We start from the raw sequence: 23,146 nt of genomic DNA, 5'->3' as shown, positions 1-23,146 counted from the left end.
CTGTCAGATCTGATTACATAGCTAAGTTATAAGCAATGTCAATATTCAGGGTTTGAAATATACATATTTAGTGAAATTATGTATTCAAAACAAAATAACAAGACCAACAAAGAGTTAAGCAAAGGACATTTCACTTCAGAGTGCAATATGCTTTTTGCAGTGTTCTGATAAATTGTGTGTATACATGCTCAGTCTTTTAAAATATGGAAATGCTTGCAGTCAGTGTGATTATAGGCAGTTGGATTGAATGGCAAGGCTGGATAGTATTTCATTATACATTTTAATAAATTCAAGTAGGTTGGTGCTGTAAAGAGAAGAAGCAGCAGAATTTTGATTTGAACAGTTTATTGTAATTTGTGCCATTAGCAAGAATTGTGTTACTAACCATGTAGATATAATTTGTTCAGTTATTCACTAGTGTTATTAAATAACATTCTTATGAATTTATCTGCTTTTATATAGTTTTGATATCTTGTAGAATTATCTTTGTGTTTAAAAATAACTGTATTTTGCTTTTCTGAAGGGCAAATAAACTGCAAGGGAAAAAAATTCTCACCTGTGGTGAAACTAAATATTTGCACAGCACCTGGACTACTGCACATGGGTGAGCATGTGGTGTGGGTAAATTCTCATCATTGCTTCCCCATCTAAATATAGCATTGGACAGAAGCAAGCTGAACATTGAAGGAATAAAATCAGTTCCTGTTCAGGAATCTTCTGGATAATGCTGGATAACTATTATTACCACATGAGTGCAATTGATGAGTGCTTACATAAAAGGGATCCCAGTAATCGCTGCAAATCCCATGGCTCCAGCAGCTTGGCTCTCTGGGTCCTTGGTGAACTGGACAACTGTATTGCTTTCCTGTAATGGGCATCAGAGAACTCCCAAATGCACGTGTTGATTGCTGATTGGGAGAAACTGCATTTGTCCCCGATTGAGGTACGAAAGGATCCAGTGACATGGATGTTCAGTGCAGCCGTGATTTTCAGCATCACTGGTATTGTGCTTGCTCCCAAGCCGAGCAGCTGTAGATCCGCCTGAGTAAGTAGCAAATGTGGGAAACAGCTCCCAAATGCATCTCCCACGCTGCCTTTCACACATATGGAAGGTAGCTAGAACGCTTGCTGTGCACCCTTTCTTGGTATACTGCTCACTGGCACTGAAGACCCTGGTTCCATTATTTGTGATCTGCATGCTCATCCATAACTGCAATCCCCTGAGTCTTCTGTCTCTGATTCTGATGTTGTCACTCTTCTTTTCCTCTTCTCCTTATTCTTTGCCTAAGACAGCTGCTGGGTTAGGCAGATGAAAGGCGAGGCATCACAGTATGAACTGTGAAGAAATATCAGGAAGGAGACATGTGCTTTCCATTTGAGATGTTGGTGTAGTCAGTGTAACCTTTGGGTCTTTATTGGGCTGCTCATGTTTTGGGTGAAAAGTAGTTGTACAGGTGACGTGCATCCTCTGTGACACCTGACTACCTCATTCTGTCATGTACGAAATATTTGTGAGCTTTATCTTTGTATTGTTCTCTGTGCATGTGGCAATTAGCACATTATGACTCTTGCATGCATTGTCTCATGGGACACAGCCCTATAACCTTGGAATGTAAAACCTGTGTGGTGGTTTAATGCCCATGTGCTTAAATGTTTTTACGCACTGGCCTGTGAATGCTCCTATACAGCGGAATGCACAGTAGCCTCTTCCTGCCCCCCGACTCCGTTGCCCCCCCCCGCATCAATATCATCAGCATTAAAGTTTAATGAAAAACAAGACAAGGTTGGAAGGTGTCTGCTTTGAGATTTAAGACCCTGTTTGCCTCTGTTCTACAGTGAATGAATCCTTCAGCGCAAAGGCTCTAATTGAGCGCTGGCGCAAAAGTTTACAATAGCATAAAATATTTTAAAGACAGATTTGGAGAACAACGATGGTAGTAAACACTTTGTTTAAGCTGTTAACTCTCTGCACCAACCGTGCCCCCACCCCAACTACATGTACTCCCCATGACTGTAGATGGACTTCTTTCCTCCAGCATCTGCTCTGTCCTCCTTCAGCCTCCTCCACCGTGACTATCAGCCACTTCAGCATCTCCCTCACTATTTCTGCTCTTCATCTGACCCAAGTCTCCCTGTCCAGCCTTATCCTTACACCGCCTCCTCACCAGTTCAATGCCACTCCTCTTTCTCCATCCCCAGGACATCTAATCACCCCATTGTGTTTCCCCAGTTGCTGCCCTGATCACAATCCCCCCCATCCATCTCATTTTGCTCCCTCTATTTCCCAGGATACATCTGGTGCCCCTGATAAAACCATGCCCTTTAACTGCCATTCCTGCATTTGTTGTGTTACTGGGGGAGGAGCATCCAGGTTTTGGTGTTCCCATACATTTGCTGCCTGTGTCCTTTTAGGTTGTTGAGGCTGTCAGTCTAGATGGTGCTGCAAAAGAAGTCTTTGTGACTCACTCCAATATATCTTATGGTGCTACAAGCTAATGTCACTCTCCATGAAAGAAATGGATATCAAAAGGGATGTATGGAGTGCCAATCAAGCAAACTGTTTTGTCCTAGATGGTATGGAGGTTTTTGAGTTTTGTTGGAATTGCACCAATCCAAGTATGTGGAGAGTATTCCATCACTCTTACACTTCGTAGATGGTGGACAGGCATTAAGAAGACAGAAGGTGAGTAAGTAGCTGCGGAATGCCTAGTCTCTGATCTGCTGATGAAACCAGAATATTCAGTCCAGTTCAGTTTCTTGCAAATGGTAATCCCCAGGGTGTTGATAGTGGAGGATTCAGCGATGGTAAGCTGTTGAACATCAAGGGGGTAATGGCTAGATTCTCTCTAGGGGTTAGTCATTGTCTAAATTTCTGTGATATACAGCAAGAATTGATCTGATCAGGGTAGCCATTGTTCTGCAGATGGCTTTGATAAGCCCTATTTTAGGCTTATCAAGCCTGCACCGTGCAAACTCATGAGCTGGCCTACTGCAATCACATTCGGTCCTGAAATGTGCGCAGTCTACCCCAGATTTTCCTGCATTGGATATCTCAAAATGGTAACACATGAAACTATTTCACACTGTTGTGGTTGCATAGTAGTAGCTGTTTCACACTACCACAATGCAATAGCAACATGAATGATGTTTGCCACTAACAGGATGCTGTCATCAAGCTAAAAAAAAACCATTCTGCTAATAACACAAATGAGTAATATGATATATATCCGTGCTGGTCTGATGCTTGGGAAATAGGTCGTATATTCTGAAGACTGGCAGTTCGTATCAAGTAGCATATCCCTTTTGCTGCTCACAACAAACAAGGTACTGACCATACCCAACCAGCGGCCATTTGCAAGATTCATACCACAGTAATCAACATTAGGAGTGATTCCATGTTTGGACAATATTTGCCAAATAATTCTGAATGTGCAAACGATTACACTGACAAGCAATTTGGGATTGTCAATCGATCTTGTAATGTATACACTTGCAGACAGAAAAATCATTAACGCGCACTGTGCCAGTTTCAGTTCAACAAAATAGGTGATCGCTATTCTCCGGTTCATTTCTCAGGACAATGTCTTGACCAATAAGTGTTAACCTGCCAGGTTAAAATTTAAACAAAGCTTGCCTATTAACTGTCAGTCGCCATTAACTAGTGCATTCTCTGTGGCAACAGTTTTGTCAATCTCACTTCACTCGCCATCAAACCAAATCAACACTCTGCTGTCATACAACGTTGTGATTTAAAGGCTGACTTTTTTAAAAATGATGGAATTGAAGTAAGTCAATTTAGCAACAAATATTGTGTTTAGGAAAGACAGCAAAAATGGATTGGGTAAGGGAGAGATAGTGTCGGCAATATAAGTAATCTGCATTGTTTAGACAGTCCAGGAAGTAGAAAGACTAAACCCAAAATTAGAATTTTAAAGATTTATCGTGCAGGACGCAAATTTCATAGCATGCAGAAATTTAGTTTTAAAAGTTTTATTTATATAATTTAGCAGATAAGATGCAATGTTCAAAAGCAAAGTAAAATATGAGAAAACAAATATTGGGAGCAAAAGAAAGAATTTAAGGAAACCTGTGATAAACCTTTGTGAAATTCAAAAGATGTGACAAGTATTGATCCATCTGCCAGTGGAAACTGTTTATTCACACCCACTTTGGATCAAAACCTTTCATGATTTGAACACCTTTATTAAATCCCTCAATATTCTGTGCTACAAGTGGAACAGTTTCTTGAAATAGCTATAGTCCCTCATCTCTGGCACCATTCTAGAAAATTGTCTCTGTACCCTCTCCAAGGCCTTGACATCCTTTCAAAAGTGTGACATTTAATCTATCTATGTCCTTTTGCAATTTCTACTCTCTTTCTCTCCACAGTTCACTACATTTGCCAGCTTTGTGTCATCTGCAAACTTCATTATATTTTTCAAAACCAAGTCATTATGCATTGAAATGATGAGGCCTGAGCACCACATTTTGTGAACACGTCTTGTCGCTGCTTGTCCATTCATGAATAAGCCCCTAACCTTGCTACCTCCGAATTCACAGCTCAATTTATATAGATGCAGCACGGCTACCTTGAATTCCAAGGGCCTCAATTTTAGTTTCCAATCTTTTGTCCCCATCAGGCAAGAATTCTGATTCAATAGAAACAAAACACGACATTGGCCAACATTAGAAAAGCAGAAGGAATTAAGATTTGTGGAAAGATCAATAAATTCAGACATGTATTATTATTCACTAAAACAAGTAATTGGATTTTCTATTCTTCCTTCTGTTTCCCATTTAAAAGAAATAGAACAGTACTTACTTCACTGCTTATTTTGGTGCTGCTGCATGCATGTGTTTTTCACATACAGAAAACCTGCTTTAATCAGGTCATATTAGTGTGCACGATTTCCCATAAAATTGAGGGGAAAATTACACAAGGTGAGCAGAGTGGATGGTAATAGCTATAATTAACACAAATCAGTCAGGCAGACAAAATAGCCATCTGCAAGATTCTATTTTGCAAATGTACAAAGGGAAAATTGCAATAGAACTATGCACAAAACAGTGCAGAAGCAAAATGTTCTCACAGAAACAGTATTTGACCGCCACCCACCAGGGAAAAGAGCCATCAAAGTAGAATTTTCACTGTCAGGATCCCACAGATTAACTGCAAAATTACAAGTTTAACACAAGTAGCAGCTGAAAAACTTGGAGATTTGACAGTAACTATCTTTAGTGGGCAATTGAGATTTTTCTAATCAATGAAATTGCACATCAGTTGAACTTGATCCTTTTTGAAACCCACGGGATGTCAGATGCGCTTTGAATATTCTGACTTTTCCTGTACGTGAAAATATCTTATGTAAAGATGAAATTTCCACTGTGAATCACTCTTCAGTTATTGGCAAAATGACCTGCAGTGTGTAAGTGTGCAAAAACAAGCCACTAAATTGGAATAAAAAACATAAAGTGCTTGGGAAGCTCAGCAGGTCTGTCAACATCTGGAAGAGAAAAATAGAGTTAATGTTTCAGGACCAGAGACGACTTATGAATTGAAGAGGGAGAGAGAAGCAATGAAAGAATGTCACAAAATTCAACTCGACCCTCCTGAATATAGACTGGCAACAGCTAGTTGAGGTTAAATCAACAGCAGAACACTGGAAGGCATTCAAAAAGGCACTGGGGAGAGTACATGTTCTCATCAGAGTGAAATGTAGGAGCAACAAGCCCAGAAAATCCTGAATGTCAAGGAATATTCAGACTGGAAAAGAAGGATAATTGAGACGTAGACATAGGTTCAAAGGGTGCAAAACAATGGGCACCCTGGATGAGTATAAAGAGTGCAGGGGGAACTTAAGAAAGCAGTTAAGAGAGCAAAAAGGGGACATGAAGAAAAACTGGCCGGCAAGATGAAAGAGAATCTCTGCTGGAAGAGAACAACCAAGGAAAGAACAACCAGGGAAAGAGTAGGACCCTTTAGGGATGAAGGGAGAAATCTGCGCATGGAGCCAGAGGATATTAGTTGAGTGTTAAATGAGTCCTTCACATCCGTCTTTACTCAGGAGAATGAGGATATACGTACAAAATTTGGGAAGAGTGACTGAGGATATTGAGCAGATTGGTAATAGGGAGCGAGGAGGCATTGGAGGTTTTGATGGGTTTAAAAGTGGACAGATCCCCAGGTCTAGTTGAGTTGAATCCTAGACTGCTGTGGGAGACAAGGGCAAAAATCACAGAGCTCTGACCCAAATTTTTAATTCCTCCCTGGCCGCTGGGGAGGTGAAGTACAGCCAAAGTAGTTCCACTTTTCAAGAAGGATGATAAACTAAGACGTTACAGAGTCTCCCGTTAGTGATAGAGAAACTATTGGAGGAAATTCTGCAGGAGAGATTTAATCTCCACTTGGAGAGATAAGCTTTGATCAAGGATAGTCAGCCTGGCTTTGTCAGGGACTCATGCCTAACGAATCCTAAGAATGTAGGTGAGGGTAGTGCAGTTGATATTGTTTATGGATTTCAGTAAGGCCTATGACAAGGGCAAAACTGACAAAGAAGGTAAAAACACATGGGATCCAGGTTAACGTGACAAGTTGGATCCAAAATTGGCTTAGTGGCAGGATTCAAAGGGTGGTTGGGGAAGGCTGTTACTGTGACTGGAGACCGGTGCCCAGTGGGGTACCACAGGGATTAGTCATCGGGTCATAGAGGTGTACAGCACAGAAACAGACCCTTTGGTCCAACTCATCCATGCTGATCAGATATCCTAAATTAATCTTGTCCCATTTGCCAGCATTTGCGCCATATCCCTCTAAACCCTTCTTATTCAAATACCAATCCAGATGCCTTTTAAATGTTGTAATTGTACCAGCCTATACCACTTCCTCTGACAGCTCATTCCATACACGTACCACCCTCTGTGTGAAGAAGTTGCCTCTTAGGTCTCTTTTATATCTTTCCCCTCTCACCTTAAATCTATGCCCTCTGGTTTTGAACTCCCCCACCCTGGGGAAAAGACTTTGTCTATTCAACCTATCTCCACACCTAATGATTTTATAAACCTCTATATGGTCACCCCTCAGCCTCCGATGTTCCAGGGAAAATAGTCCCAGCCTATTCAGCCTCTCCCTATAGCTCAAACCCTCCAACCTTGGCAACATCCTTGTAAATCTTTTCTGAACTGTTTAACATCCATCCTATAGCAGGGAGACAAGAATTGTATGCACTGTTCCAAAAGTGGCCTAACCAATGACCTGTACAGCTGCAACATGACCTCCCAACTCCTATGATCAATGCACTGACCAATAAAGGCAAGAATACCAAACACCGCCTTCACTATCCTATTTACCTGCTTTCAAGGAACTATGAACCTGTCCTCCAAGGTCTTTGTTCAGCAACACTCCCCAGGACCTTCCCATTAAGTGTATAAGTCCTTCCCTGATTTGCCTTTCCAAAATGCAGCGCCTCACATTTATCTAAATTAAACTCCATCTGCCACTCCTCGGCCCATGGGTCTATCTGATCAAGATCCTGTTCTACTCTGAGATAATCTTTTTCGCTGCCCACTACACCTCCAATGTTGGTGTCATCTGCAAACTTACTAACCATACCTCCTATATTGACATCCAAATCATTTATATAAATGATGAAAAGCAGTGGACCCAGCACCGATCCTGTGGCACACCACTGGTCACAGGCCTCCAGTCTGAAAAGCAGCCCTCCACCACCATCTTCTGTCTTCTACCTTCAAGCCAGTTCAGTATTCAAATAGCTAGTATGCCTTGTATTCCATGTGATCTAACCTTGCTAACCAGTCTACCATGAGGGACCTTGTCGAATGCTTTACTAAGTCCATATAGATCATGTCTACCACCACTCTGTCCTCATCAATCCTCTGTGTTACTTCTTCAAAAAAGCTCAATCAAGTTAGTGAGAAAAGATTCCCATTCACAAAGTCATGTTGACTATCCCTAATCAGTCCTTGCCTTTACAAATGTAAGTAAATCCTGTCCCTCAGGATTCCCTCTAACAACTTGCCAACCACCAATGTCAAGCTCACCGGTCTATAGTTCCCTGCCTTTTCCTTACCACGTTTCTTAAATAGTGGCACCACGTTAGCCAACCTCCAGTCTTCCAGCACCTCACCTGTGGCTATCAGCGTTACAAATATTTCAGCAAGGCGTCCAGTAATCACTTTCCTAGCTTCCCACAGAGTTCTCAGGTACACCTGATCAGGTCATGGGGATTTATCCACCTTTATGTGTCTGAAATTGTCCAGCACCACCACCTCTGTAATATGGACATATTTTTCAAGATATCACTATTTATTTTCCCACGTTCTACATCTTTCATATTCTTATCCCCAGTAAACGCTGATGCAAAATACTCGTTTAATATCTCCCCTGTCTCCTGCAGTTCCACAAATAGGCAGCCTTGCTAATCTTTAAGGGGCCTGATTCTTCCCCCTAGTTTCCCTTTTATCCTTACAGTATTTGTAGAATTCCTTCGGATTCTCCTTAACCCTATTTGCCAAAGCTATCTCTTGTCCCCTTTTTGCCTCCTGATTTCCCTCTTAAGTATACTCCTACTGTTTTTATACTCTTCTAGATATTCACTCAGTCTCTGCTGTCCGTACCTGACATATGCTTCCTTCTTTTTCTTGACCAGAACCTCAATTTCCCTCATCATCCAGCATTCCTAAATAAATTAAAAGTAAGAACTGCGGATGCTATAAATCTGGAACAAAAACAGAAGTTGCTGGAAAAGCTCAGCAGGTCTGGCAGCATCTGTGAAGAAAAATCAGAGTTAACATTTCGGGTCCAGTGACCCTTCCTCAGAACGGTTCACTGGACTGGGCCCGAAATGTTAACTCTGATTTTTTCTTCACAGATGCTGCCAGACCTGCTGAGCTTTTCCAGCAACTTCTGTTTTTGTTCCCAACACCTACCAGCCTTGCATTTCACTCTAACAGGAACATACTGTCTCTGGACTCTCATTATCTCATTATTGAAGGCTTCCCATTTTCCAGCCGTCCCTTTACTTGTAAACATCTGCTCCTCAATCAACTTTTGAAAGTTCTTGCCTAATATTGTCAAAATTGGCCTACCTCCAATTTAAACTTTAACTTTTAGATTCAGTCTGTCCTTTTCCATCACTATTTTGAAACTAATAGAATTATGGTCACTGGCCCCAAAGTGTTCCCGTACTAACACCTCAGTCACCTGCCCTGCCTTAGTTCCCAAGAGTAGGTCAAGTTTTGCACCTTATCTAGTAGGTACATCCACATACTGAATCAGAAGATGTCCTTGTGCACACTTGACAAATTCATCTCCATGCAGCCCTTTACACTATGGCAATCCCGGTCTATGTTTGGAAAGTTAAAATCCCCCTACCATAACCACCTTATTACTCTTACAGATAACTGAGATCTCCTTACAAATTTGTTTCTCAATTTCCCTCTGACTGTTGGGGGTTCTACAGTATAATCCCAATAAGGTGATCATCCCCTTCTTATTTCTCAGTTCCGCCCAAATAACTTCCCTGGACATATTCCAGGAATATCCTCTCTAAGTAAACCTGTAATGTTATCTGTAATGTAAAATGTGACTCGACCTCCTCTCTTGCCCCCCTTTGCTATCCTTCTAATAGCATCTATACCCTGGAGTATTAAGCTGCCAGTCCTGTTCATCTCTGAGCTACATCTCTGTAATTGCTATGATATCTCAGTCCCATGTTACCAACCATGCCTTGAGGTCATCTGCCTTACTTGTTAGGCCTCTTGCATTGAAATAAATGCAGCTTTATTAATCAGTCCTACCTTGTTTTTTGCTTTGTTCCTGCCTGCCCTGTTTGACTTGCTCCTTTTCCAGCCCAACTGCACCAGCGTCAGACTGAACTCTTTCCTCTATCTCCCTGGGTCCCACACCATTTCCTGACCCGTCCATGCTTACTAGCTTAAGTCGTCCTGAGCAGCTCTAGCAAATCTCCCAACCAGTATTAGTCCCCTTCTAATTTGGGTGCAATCTATCTTTCTTATACAGGTCATTTCTACCCCAGAAAATATTCCAATGATCCAAAAATGTGAATCCTTCTCCCCTGCACCAGGCCCTCAGCCATGCATTCATCTGCTCTATCCTCCTACTCCTACCCTCACTGGCTTGTGGTACTGGGAGTAATCTAGACATTACTACCCTTGAGGACCTCCTTTTTAAATTCCTGCCTAACTTCCCATATTCTCTCCTCAGAATCTGGATCCTTTTCTCCTCCTATGTCATTAGCTCATTGTGTACAACGACCTCCTGCTGGTCCCTCTCCCCTTTGAGAATGTTCTGCATCCTCTCCAAGATATCCTTGATCCTGGTACCAGGGAGGCAGCACACCATTCTGATATCTTGTTGTTGGGCATAGAAATGTCTGTCAGTGCCTTAGACTAGAGCAAACCCCATCACAATCGATCACTTGAAACCTGACGTACCCCTCGTTTCATAAGAGCCAGTCTTGGTACCAAAAACCTGGCTGTCAGTGCTATGTTCCCCTGAGAGTCCATAACTCCCTACATTTTCCAAAACAGCATACTAGTTGGCGATAGCCACAGGAAACTCCTGCATGACCTCTCCTACATTTCCTGGAGGTAACCCATCTACCTGATGGTCTGCAACCACCATCCATCACACCCCTTGCTCCTGTAAATTTCTCAATGCCTCTAACTGCCACTCCAGCTGATCCATGTGATCCAATAGAATTCACACTCAAACACACTTCCTGCAGGCATAATCAACAGGAACATGGAAACTCTTTCTAATCTCCCACATCCAACTGGAAGAGCACATCACTCTAGTAAAGGCATCTTTGCAGCTTACCAATGTACAGATCCAGAAAATAGCAGTCTTATTGCTGTAACAAAACAGTGCTCCAGGCTAACTTGGGACCGATGTTTTATATTTTTAAAGTTTAATCAAGAGACAGATCTCAATAAAACATATAATCAAAAAGAAATCCACTCCACTCACTATTGTTGATTCTCAAAGAAAAAATAAGCCTAGAATTTTAAAAAGCCGCTTAGCTGCTCTCCTGCTGTGAGCTTTCCCACACAGGTTTCTCCAAGGTCAGCTGTGAATTTCACTGTTGGTTAATTTTTCATAGATGACTCCGATGTCCAGAGATACTTGAAATCAAACAGTCAGCTGTGCAGATTCGCTGCTGGGTTAGACAACAGTGCAGGTTTATTTCTGTGTTTGGTTCACTTCCCATGTGGTCACTGTTTGTCTTCCTCCTTCTTAAACTGCTGTTATTTTGATCTTTTGCTTTTCCCCCAAAGTTCCAAAACAATGCAACAGCTTATAAAATAGTAATTACTGCTCCTAGAATTATAGGAAATCAGCTCCGACACTAAAGATACCGCAAAAAAGAGCAGCTGTTACAGCCTCAATTTTTTCCTGTCCTTCATCTTGGATTCGTAGCATCATAAAGCATACCCACCATGTTTATGCTGATCAACAAACACCAAACTACACTAATCCCATGCACTTGGACCGTAGCCTATATGCCCTGTCGTCTTAAGCGTTCAGCCAGATGCTTCTTAAATGTTGTGAGAGTACCTGCCTCCACCACTCTCTCAGGCAGTGTGTTCTATATTTCTACCACCCTCTGGGTGTTTTTTTTTCTCAAATCTCTTCTAAACCACTTACTTAAATGTATCCCTTCTGGTCTTAGACACATCTGCTATGGGGACAAGATTCTCATGATCTACCCTGTGTATGGCTGACATAATTTTGTATCCCCAGTCAGGACCCCCTCAGCATCTTCTGCTCCAAGGAAAACAAACACAGCCTATCCAGTCTCTCCTTATAACTGAGACTTTTCATCCCAGGCAACATCCTGGTGAATCTCCTCTGTACGCTTTCCGGTGCAATCACCTCTTTCTGATTGTGTGACAACCAGAACTGCACACAGAATTCAATCTGTGGCCTGACCAATGTTTTATAAAGTTGTAACAAGATTTCCTTCCTTCTGCATTCTGTGCCCTGGCAAATGAAGGCAAGCATCCCCTATGCCTTCTTCACCTCCCTATTTACCTGTACTAACACCTTCAGGGATCTATGAACTTGTATACCAAGGTCCTTTGTTCCTCAGTATTCCCTAAGGACATACCATTCATTGCGTATATCCTTCCCTTATTAAACCTCCCAAAATGCATTGTTTAGCCTTGCTTGTCCCTATTCTTTGTGATATATATATATAAATGATGTAGATAAGAATGTGGGAGAAGACATTGATAAATAAGTTTGAAAATGACATAAAGATTTTCAGGTGGTTGGCAGTAAGGAAGAACGTCTTAGGTTACAGGAGGATTTAGACAGATTGTTCAAATGGGCAGATCAGTGGCAGATGGAACTTAACCTAGAAAATTGCAATGAATTAACAATACAAGGGAGTACCTAATGAATGACATGACATTGGGAGGCTCAAATAAACAGGAGGATCTTGGGGTGCTTATCCACAAATCTCTGAAGATGATAGAACAGGTTTAAACTATAGTTAAGAAGGCATAAATCACCCTTGCCTTTATCAGTTGAGGCATTGATCATAAGAGCAGCAAGGTTCAAAACATTGGTTAGGCCTCAACTGGATACTGTGTGTGATTCTGAACACTGCACTGTAGGAAGGATGTGATTGCACAGGAGGGGTGCAGAGGAGATTCACCGCAATTCACCACTTTAGCTACAAAGGGAGGCTGGGCAAGCCGGAGTTGTTTCCTTTGGAGCAGAGAAGGGACCTGATTGAGGTGTATAAGACTAGGAACGTGGGCAGAGTGGATAGAAAGCAGCTGTTCCTGTTAGTTGAACGGTCAAGACCAATGAACATAACTTTAAGGTGAAAGGCAAGAGTTTTAGAGGGGATTTGAGGAGCTCCCCGCCCCCCCCAACCACCCTGAAGGTGGTAGGGATTTGGAATGCACTCCTGGAAAGGTAGTTGAGTGGGTAACCTCAAAACCTTGAAAAAGTACTTGGATGAGCACTTGAAGTGTCAAAACATTCAAGGCCAGAGCTCCAAAGTGAGACAAGAATAGATCTAGAGTTTCTGGCAGTACAGACTCTTCTGTACACTATGATCCTGTGAAAATTGATCTGCCAACAAGAAACCTCCTGGTAGCAAGATGATGACTATGCAGGTCCTTACAGTTTCTTTGCCAGCAATTTGTTTCTCAATTGAAATGTGGAGTCTTCCCTCGCATGGAAGATTTTTTCAAGATGAATATTGCTTATTCGTGTTGTTCAGAAAAATGACAGTGTACTCAAGATTGAGAGTATTATAGTAGAAGCTTATGCATTGAGCATAATTCCCAGCTCCTGAAAGGGAAGTTAGTTTTTAATTCATTCACAGGATGAGGGCGTCACTGGCTAGGACAGCATTTATTGCACATCCCTAAATGCCAAGAGGGCAGTTAAGAGTCAACCACATTCCTGTGGAGACACGTAGGCCAGACCAGGTAAGAATGGCAGTTTCCTTCCCTAAAGGACATTAATGAACGAGATGGGTTTTTCCTAACAATCGGCATTGGATTTGTGGTCATCATTAGGCTCTTAATTCCAGATTTTTATTGAATTCTGTGGCAGGTTTCGAACCCGGATGCCCAGACCATTACCGAGGCCTCTGGATTAACAGTCCAGTGATAATTCCACTAGGCCATCACCACCTCCTGTACAGTATATTCTCCTGGACTACCAAACAGGATAGTACCCTTCACAAAATTAAAAAAAAACAAAAGAACTGCGGATGCTGTAAATTAGGAAACAAAACAGAAATTGCTGGAAAAGCTCAGCAGGTCTGGCAGCATCAGTGAAGGAAAAAACAGAGTTAATGTTTCGGGTCCGGTGACCCTTCCTCAGAACTGGTTTGGTTTTGTTTCCTGCAGTATCCTTCACACTTTGTTCATGCAAACGTATGCCCAAATCCTCACCCATCAGTTGGGTCAGGTGTTGTGCTAGTCTGGTACTTGTCCCCATTTAAGGTCTTTGTATTGTTCACTTCATTTTTGCCTATCACTTCTTTTTCCTTCCAACTCCTTCAGTCTTGCCAAAGGCCAACTTATATGCAAAATCTCTTTGAATTTCAGTAAAAGTTGAAAGTTTTTGAAATTTTGATAAATTAACCATTGCAGGTAAATTATGCAAGTGACAATTGTTGACGTTATTGAAAAATTGTTCTGACTGAATTAAATGGCAACAAAACTTTGGATTCTTTTGACTGCTTTAAAACAAATATGCATTGTATTGATCTTTCATAATGTAAGTACAGCAATTACTGAAAGGTTTTTCATGATGTACCTTCTCTAAGGTTTTGGAGTACCTTCTAAATTGAATATAAATTTAAAAATAAAGCTGACATGTATTGTTTCCGGCAGGGTCACCACAGACTGCGTGTTGACACGGGATTAGAGGATAAGTGGTGTGGCCTTGTCCCAGTGGGAAATGCATGCAATGTAACAACAACTGGCCTCAAGTGGAATCTGAGTAAGTGTGAATAATTTTAAGTTATTGGCTGGAATTTACTGGAAGGGCATGTTTGGTCTGAAACATTAATGTCTTTACTGTTGATATACCCGAAACGTGCACCAGAATTTTCTGGACATCTTGTTAGAATTTACAGCATACATGGTAGGTCTGTGCAACTGAGAAATTCTTGCAATCAGTTTTGATTTTGGTAACTTGAACAGCTTGGCATCGTTCATCTGCTTTTAATGCTGTTGTATTTAAACTTGTGTTTTACTAAGGTAACATGGGTATGATAGGCTGTTTGTTGATCTCATTTTTTGAAGTTATAAAAATGTAATAACTTGATAACAAATGGGCGATTTATGTGGGTTACCTAATCAGAGCCCCCTAAATTTGGTTGTTTTCAGAGTATGGTGGGCAAATACAGTATGAAGCACGTGACCTGTATTTTGCAGAAGAAATGTGTTAAGAACAGTGTGAGGTCCACAGGGTTTAAATATGTAAAAATTCATTTCTCATATCACTTTCTTTAAGTTCTGAGCAGTATACAATCAATAATTGTTGTCCTCCCTCTTCAAATAGATCGATATTCTAAATTAACAATTGGCACTGTCGAGGAGCTAAAGATCAGTGAATGAATGCTAACATTAAATGACAATCAAAATTCCATTGAACAGGAAACATTCCAGCCAGCTGGAGTATTTTAAAGCTAACTATTTTGCCATTAGCTAAAGAAAACCAGCATGCTCTGAGGGAATCTTGCAGCAGTGACCCAATTGCTTTCGTGAGAGCTTTTGTGGCACAGTGGTAATGTTCTTACCTCTGAGCTAGGAGGCCTGTGTTCAAGTTCGACCTGCTCCAGAAGTGTGCCATAACATTTCATTGAACAGGTTGATTTTTAAAAAAATTCCACTGCCAAGTTAGCAGCCTCTCTCCAGTGAAGTCCAAGGCATAACAGCAATCAAATCAGTTTTAATTCTACAAGTCGGACATCACCATGGCTTTAAGCTTCTACATGTATCTTAAAGGAAAGTAAGGCTCTTGTGGCACATGGTAATGTCCCTAACTCTAAGTCAGAAGGTGCAGGTTGAAGACCCACTTGTTCTGGAAGAGGGTTGAAACATTTTTTTTATGGGAAACTCACTCATGGTGAAGTTGATAAAAGGAACATTTTGTTACACTGTCCATTAGAATTCTAGAACAGATATTACAAACTGTGTCTGCATTGGAACTGCAGACAATTCAGGACACTTAATGAGTTATTTTCCGAGCTCCGTTGGTCAGTGGTGACAGTTGTACAGTGTGTCTTACACATGAAGAAAGGTGCATAGCCAAAGGTTTCAGTCGGAGGTTTATTGAAAGGTGATTGGCATTACCTGCTCAAGTCACCTGTGTGCAAAAAATGATATAGCTGTGGAGTTGTGTGTGTACTGACTTTGTCTAAGTGCTCCTATATATGGTATTTTTGTAATGTTTCTACTCAGGGGGCTGTGTTGCTGATGCATGCATTTCACCATACCAGTGTGGAGCTCGTGTGTATCTAGGTTTATATCTATTCAGTGTGTGAAATTGGAACGGTGTAGTTCCTAATAACTTGCTTATGGTAAGCTGTTGATCAGTTGCCAGAAGGGAAAATATTCATATTCTTTATCTTTGAAGTGTTCTACTCAACTAAAATTGCGAGCTGTGTGTTTGGGTGGGGGGTGGGGGTAAAAATGATAAATATAACTTTAAAAAGTAATGTAAATATTTGTGAAATGCATGTTTTTAAAGTAGTGATTTAAATTTACACTAATGACTATTTTACTATAAATAGCTTGTGCACTAATGCACACCTCAAGTTGTGTTTCAGGAATTCAAGTGTATATTGTAATTCATTAAAAAGTCCCTATTTCAGTTATCCAGGGGGGAAATGATCGAACAGTGTTTTGATTTGAAACTTCATTGGCAGCTGTATTCTCCCTTCTGATGTACTTTTTTGTTTGATTCTCGAGACGAGACAAACTTGTGACTTCCCATGAGTTACCTGTTTAGCTTCAGCTTTTAAAAAATTACTAGTACGGGATGCTGATGGTGGACATTGATCCTGTTGTTTTTACTTTTTTTGTCTTGATATAATCAGTGGGTGTCTGCAATACAAGGTATTATAGATTTAATAGTATCATGAATTTAAAAGTCTTTCATGTATCAAAAGAGGGAAGGAAGCAAATAAAAGTATCATTAATATATTGAATGACTTTTTTTTTGAATCATTTGAAATTCCCCTCAAAATGGTGGAGTGACATGCTACCAAAAACACAATATTTGTTTTGAAACACTCCAGTATTTGTGAATGCAGTTTTAATAAAATCAAATCCACTTAATAAAAAAAATGAAAAAAAGAAAAAGAAAAGTAATCTTTATAAATGACTTGGATGAGAAAGTGGAAAGGTGGGTTAGCAAGTTTGCCAATGACACGAAGGTTGGTGGAGTTGTGGACAGTGTGGAGAGCTGTTGTAGGTTGCAACGGGACATTGACAGGATGCAGAGCTGGGCAAAGAAGTGGCAGATGGAATTCAACCCAGAAAAGTGTGAAGTGATTCATTTTGGAAGGTTGAATTTGAATGCAGAATACAGGGTAATGGCAGAATTCACGGCAGTGTGGAGGAACAGAGGGATCTTGGAGTCCACATCCATAGATCCCTCAAAGTTGTGACCCAAGTTGATAGGGTTGTAAAGAAGGCATATGATGTGTTGGCTTTCATTGGCAGGGGAACTGAGTTTAAGAGTCGTGAGGTTATGCTGCAGCTCTATAAAACTCTGGTTAGACCACACTTGGAATATTGTGTTCAGTTCTGGTTACCTCATTACAGGAAAGATGTGGAAGCTTTAGAGAGGGTGTAGAGGAGATTTACCAGGATGCAGCCTGGACTGGAGGGCAGGACTTATGTGGAAAGGTTGAGGGAGCTAGGGATTTTTTCATTGGAACGAAGAAGGATGAGAGGTGACTTGATAGAGGTGTACAAGATGATGAGAGGCATAGATAGAATGGATAGTCAGAGACTTTTTCCCAGGGCGGAAATGACTGTTATGAGGGGGCATAATTTTAAGGTGATTGGAGGAAGGTATAGGGGAGATGTCAGAGGTAGGTTCTTTACACATAGAGTGGTGGGCGTGTGGAATGCACTGCCGGCAGTGGTAGTGGAGTCAGATACTTTAGAGACTTTTAAGCGACTCTTGGATAGGCACATGGAGAATAGTAAAATGTAGGGTATGCAGGGTAGATTGATCTTAGTAGGATGATACATCGGCATAACATTGTGGGCCGAAGGGCCTGTACTGTGCAGTACTGTTCTATGTTCTATGTCAGAACAGATTGTTTAAAAATATATTGAGAAAGGGAAGTGAGTATTAATCCCTTAGAAGGTGAGATTGAAGAATTAATGAAAGGAAACGGCAGAGGTAAATACTCTCAAAAATAGTTAAATACCATCTGCATCCTAGGTACTGAGAAAAGTAGCTGCAAAGTTATTGGATGCATTGGTTGTAATTTTGCCAAATTCCTTAGATTCTGGCATTGTCTCAGCAGTTTGGAAAAACCAAAATAAAACATCACGTCGTTCAAGGAAGGAGGGAGACAGAAAGCAGGAACCTATAGACCAGTTAGGTTAATGTCAGTTATTGAAAATATTAGAATCCAGGAGCGACATTTAGGAAACCACAATAAATGAGGCTGAGTCAACATGGTTTTGTGAAGGAGAATTCAAGTTTGTACATAGTTTGTCAATGCAGTCTATTTGGACTTCCAACAGACAGTTCGTGAGGTGCTCCATAAAGATTACTACGCAAGATGTGAACATGCGGTGTTGGGGATGATAGCAAGGACAGAAGACTAGCTAACTAACAGGAAAGAGACTGATCATTACTGGAGTCATTTCTAAATGGTGGCATGCTGCAGCAATCTTTACTGATGCATCAACTATTTACAGTTGATAGTTATGACTTGGATGAAAGGATGAACTGTATTGTAGCCAAAATTGCTAATGAGTGGAAGATCTGCAAGAAAGCAAGTTGTGAAGAGGGTAGAAAGAGCCTTCAAAGGGCTATAGAAACTTTGTCACTAGTCAAAGGTTTGACAGGTGGAGCATAATGTAGGAATATATGAGATTGTCCACTTTTCCAGAAAGAGTAGAAAAGCATGCTGGTTAATTGGAGAGAAACTACAGAATGTACGGTAGTTATTTGAGCATCCTTGGATATGAATTACAAAAAGACAACATGCAGCTACATAAAGTTCATGTTTAACATTGACTTCTTTAGTTTCATTTCGCTTCGACATTGCTAAGTTATGAGGAACTGGAAGCCTCATTGAGCGTCACGAGATTTGTTTTGATGTTGTTTACTGCAGTGCATTACCTGACCCGACTGGTGCCAACTTGACATGGTCTCACCCCCTCTGAGTTGAGGCTGCACCCAGGCTTCAGGCTTCAGACTTGCAGCCTGTTCCTGTGCCACACTACTGCCAAATGTCTTCACCAAGAAGCCCTCACCCACCAGCCTGCAGACTGCCAGCTGGATCTGCTGTACACCCTAGCCTTTCCACAGCCACTGTGCAATGGCATCCCCCAAAAGGCTGCACAGGCTTTCACCACCAGAAACTACCTGGACATGGTGGAGCTGCCCAACTGGTCGTGACAATCACTCTTGCCCTGTGACATCCCGCCAAGATGAGCAGATCCATCAGTCAGTGGTCTGAGTAGACTGCAGTGGCAGTGGCAGCCAGCAAGACCCCCTGGGCCTTATTTCCATGCGGCAGGAGAGCTTGATGCTTGAACTGGACGGGAAGAGACACTGTTTCCTGGGCAGCAGCACAATATTGTGTGGCTGAAAGGTGTCATTTGGGTCTGAAGAGATAATCACCAACCCTCGGGTACCTTGAAGAGAGGGGATTATGATACTGAAATTGGATAAATAAATCCCAAACATTATTCCAAGTCAAAAACAATTATAATATGATAGGACTTTGAAGCAAACTGGCAAACAGACAAATTCAGGATTAATGTCAGGTTTCATGACCGGGGGAATTCATAACTGAAATGTCTGTATGGAAGGACAAAATAGATAGACTGAATACTTTTCTTGTGTGTTTTTCTTTGTGATTTTAACTGTGGTTACTGTTTAACTTTTATTCCTTTATTTTTCTTTAAATTTATTCCCTTATTTTTCTAGTTTATATTAAGAAGGACTTTTATGTTAACTATTACCTTATTTCTTTATTTTTCTACATATTCTATGAAGGTCTGTAGTGCTTAACTTTGTAATATTGTTTCTTTTACTACTTTGTACCTGAGGTTTTTGTACCTAGGTACCTTTGCACCAAAGGTGACGCAGTTTGTGGCGACATTAGATACTTTTCACTGTACTCCTGTACTTCTATACTTAAATACACGTGATGACTTTTTTTTTAAAAAGGGACTGTGAACTAATAATTCAGTAAACTGGTTATCAGTATATTAGGAGAATGAGTTCTTACTGCAGATTTATTAACTAAATTCAAATTCCATATATGAGTCTCTCCAATACAAATAAATACAAACCAAGGTGACTGATATTTTTTAGTGAACAGAATGTCAAAACTATGTAAACACAAGGAGAGTGGGCACATGTGCTACCACAAGTGAAAGAGTTCAAGCAAAAAAGAAAAACAAAATTCTTAAAATCTAAAGTAGGCCAGAACAACAATGGAAAAATTGCTATTTCACAACATGGAGGATGAGCAGACTTAAGGTGAAAACTGACAAGACCGATGAAACTTTTATTTTCTTTATTTTTTTATCTGGTCACTGTAGTCAGGCACATCACATTCCTTTTGGTTGGATTGTCTATTAATTCAACTGTGATCATGAATTGTGACAAGCCCAACCAGCTGCAGGGAACTGTTGGTTACGGTGCAGCACTTAAGGATCCTGTGAGAGAGAAATGTGCTCACTCTCAAACTGTGAATGGGCCAGGGAAGTTCCATGAAAGAGAAATAATGAAATTCAACCAAGTGTTCCAAGTAACTAAAATACTAAAGCAGAAGTACTCCTGCAAAGTGGTCAGTGGTCAATCGTTCTGCCTTAAGCTTTATTCTTTTGAAGATGACTCAAGAAGGCATTAGGAAGTGTCAAATAGAATATTTAATACAATTTCAAATCAGGTACTGAATACAAAATAGAGAAAGAGAAAAACAGATTGGACTAATCCAGAGAGAGAGAGAAGATAATGTAAAAGATTTTTTTTAAATTTCACTTTACAAATAATTTCAACAATTAAAATCTGAGGGAATGGGCCACCATGTTTGTTAAAGTATATTTGCAGCGTCCAAAAGGTTGCTTGACAAGAATTATGACTTAGTATGCCGTTAACAAAGGATAACCTGAATGAAACACACCTTGACATTCTATTGTATATTTGTTTGTATGGACCAGGTAAGTGTAATGACTTCTTCAAGCTGTTTAACATTATTTATTGTGTCAGTTTTTTGACAAGCATGGCATCTCAGACAGAAACTGTATTAGTTATTGGAGACAGCTATCTGACTTGGGTACTAATGTTGATGAATGTTGTTAGTCTCACTCCTTTTCACTGTAAAATCCAGCCTTTGATCATTATCTTGGGGGGGGTGCTACACAACACACTGATATATTGGTTCCTAAGGAATTGAATGCAGTAGAAAATAAAAGTAAATGACTGTAAGAAAGTCAAATACAAAAAAAATTTGGACTACTGAAGCAAATTTTCAAATCAATGTTTCCAAAGATTTATTCAGTTTAGAGTTACAGCTGTCTTCTTGTATAGGCAAATTCTAAAGTCAGCAATCACATGACACCAGGTTATAGTCCAATAAGTTTATTTGACAACACAAGCTTTCAGAGCATAGCCTTCACCTGACAAAGGTGCTACGCTCCAAAAGCTTGTGTTTTCAAATAAACGTGTTCGCTATAACCTGGTGTCATGGGACTTCTGACCTGTCCATCCCTGTCCAACACCGGCACCTCCACACATCATGGCAAATTCTAAGGTCCTCATACTGTGCACCCGCAATAGTATTGTCACCTGATTGTATTTAACAGCTATGACTTTTATACTTTCATCACTACTAGCTTCATGGAACATTCATAGTTTGTAAAAATAATTTAATCAAAGTTATGCTTGAAATGTCTTTTCTCTACATCATGTTTGTCTTTTACTTTTATCCAATCAGGTTGGCAATTGGAAGATGTAGGCTTCTTTCATTGGTATTCAGTTCACTTTACATATTCCTACTGTGCACAATTTGTTTCCAGTTCATACAGGGCTTCTGAAATCAAGTAACAGCATCTGTCTGGAACCCACGAGTAGCTGTTTATTATGCCTTTTGTTGTTTCACTAGGTTCAAAAAACAGTGAAACTAACAACTGCAATATCTCCTGTGATCGATGGGTTCAGAGGGCTGCTGTTCATATATGCGAAGCCTACAGGAGCAGCTCTGATTTTCCATGCAATGTACAATATCAACCGGTTTATTTAGAGTTGATTCAAAGCACATATTGTGCTGCTACAAGGCATACATTTATGTCTGTATTAGTTTATACTATAGTTGCTGTTGTCTTCATGAGTACCGCTCCCATAAAACAGCTGGAAACGTATTTTAAATTGAGACATTCAAGAGAGTATGAGATGATTATTTGGAAAAAAATAGTGTGCAAGGGTATGGAGGAAAGAACAGGAAATTGACAGGAGGTAATGATGTCCATTTAATGAGCCGATGCAGGCACAATGGCCCAAATGACTCTTTTCATGCAGTAAGAGTTCTGCGATATGCACCTCTATCCTTAAATGTGTCTGCATAGTCTTGTCATTTCCAAACTCAGAACTCTGGAATTAGATTGTGTCCCAATGAGGCTATAATCTCAGGAATGCAGCAGACTCATGGCCGAGTGATCCATGGTTCTTATTAACATTCTGTCAACAAGTTGCAATTCACAGTTCCTATTCCAAAGGCTATTCTCCAATAATAAGGCAGCTCCCGTTACTTAGACACCTTTTACTTAGGGAGGTAGAGAGTGGTGGTTGGCTGTAGTCTTTGAATGTAGAGTTGGATGGGATATTAAAGTAAGTAAATTGTTGAATGTAACTTTCTGATGCCTAAGCGCTTTTGTACCCCACAATTGTTCCTCAGCCAATTCTCTCAATATTATGAACTATGCTCCAAACTCACTAGTTCCACAATTTCCACAACCTAATTTCTAATTACCTGCAGACTGGAAAATCTGTATATTGGATTTAATTGAATATGAAAGTATTCCTGACAGAAATTTATATGATTTTATACTCTGCATTATACTCCATATGTTGTCTGTTAATTACATGAGAATTTATTAAAATTACAACTTCCTATGGGTATTATTTTCAGAGGATCTCTTGGTTTTGATGGGGGAGCTAGGACTAGTGTTATGACCACACATTCAGAACCTTACAGTAGCATGGACATTTTAATTTATAATTCCAAAAACTGTTCTTAAAAAGAGGGCTGATACATACAGAAATGGCTACAGATGTAAGTTAAGTGGCTATCTGAAGAAAGAGACCCACAGAATGGCATAGATGTAAAGCAGTTTCAAACAACAGCTCTTCAAAGGAGAGAAGCAG

The 23,146-nt window shown here is 40.4% G+C and overlaps 1 protein-coding gene across 1 annotated transcript in view; it reads left to right on the top strand.

The window, feature by feature from the left end:
* The window catches only part of tpk1 (thiamin pyrophosphokinase 1), a 300,846-nt gene that overhangs the window by 171,201 nt on the left and 106,499 nt on the right, over positions 1-23,146 (top strand). The window contains exon 9 of the mRNA XM_048608096.1: positions 14,404-14,512. Within this exon, the coding sequence (XP_048464053.1) occupies positions 14,404-14,512 (109 nt within the window). The remainder of the gene's footprint in view (positions 1-14,403; positions 14,513-23,146) is intronic.

Source organism: Rhincodon typus, chromosome 2 (assembly GCF_021869965.1).
Source record: "Rhincodon typus isolate 14 chromosome 2, sRhiTyp1.1, whole genome shotgun sequence".
In the NCBI taxonomy this organism is placed as follows: Eukaryota; Metazoa; Chordata; class Chondrichthyes; order Orectolobiformes; family Rhincodontidae; genus Rhincodon; species Rhincodon typus.
This window is presented reverse-complemented; position numbering and strand designations above follow the sequence as displayed.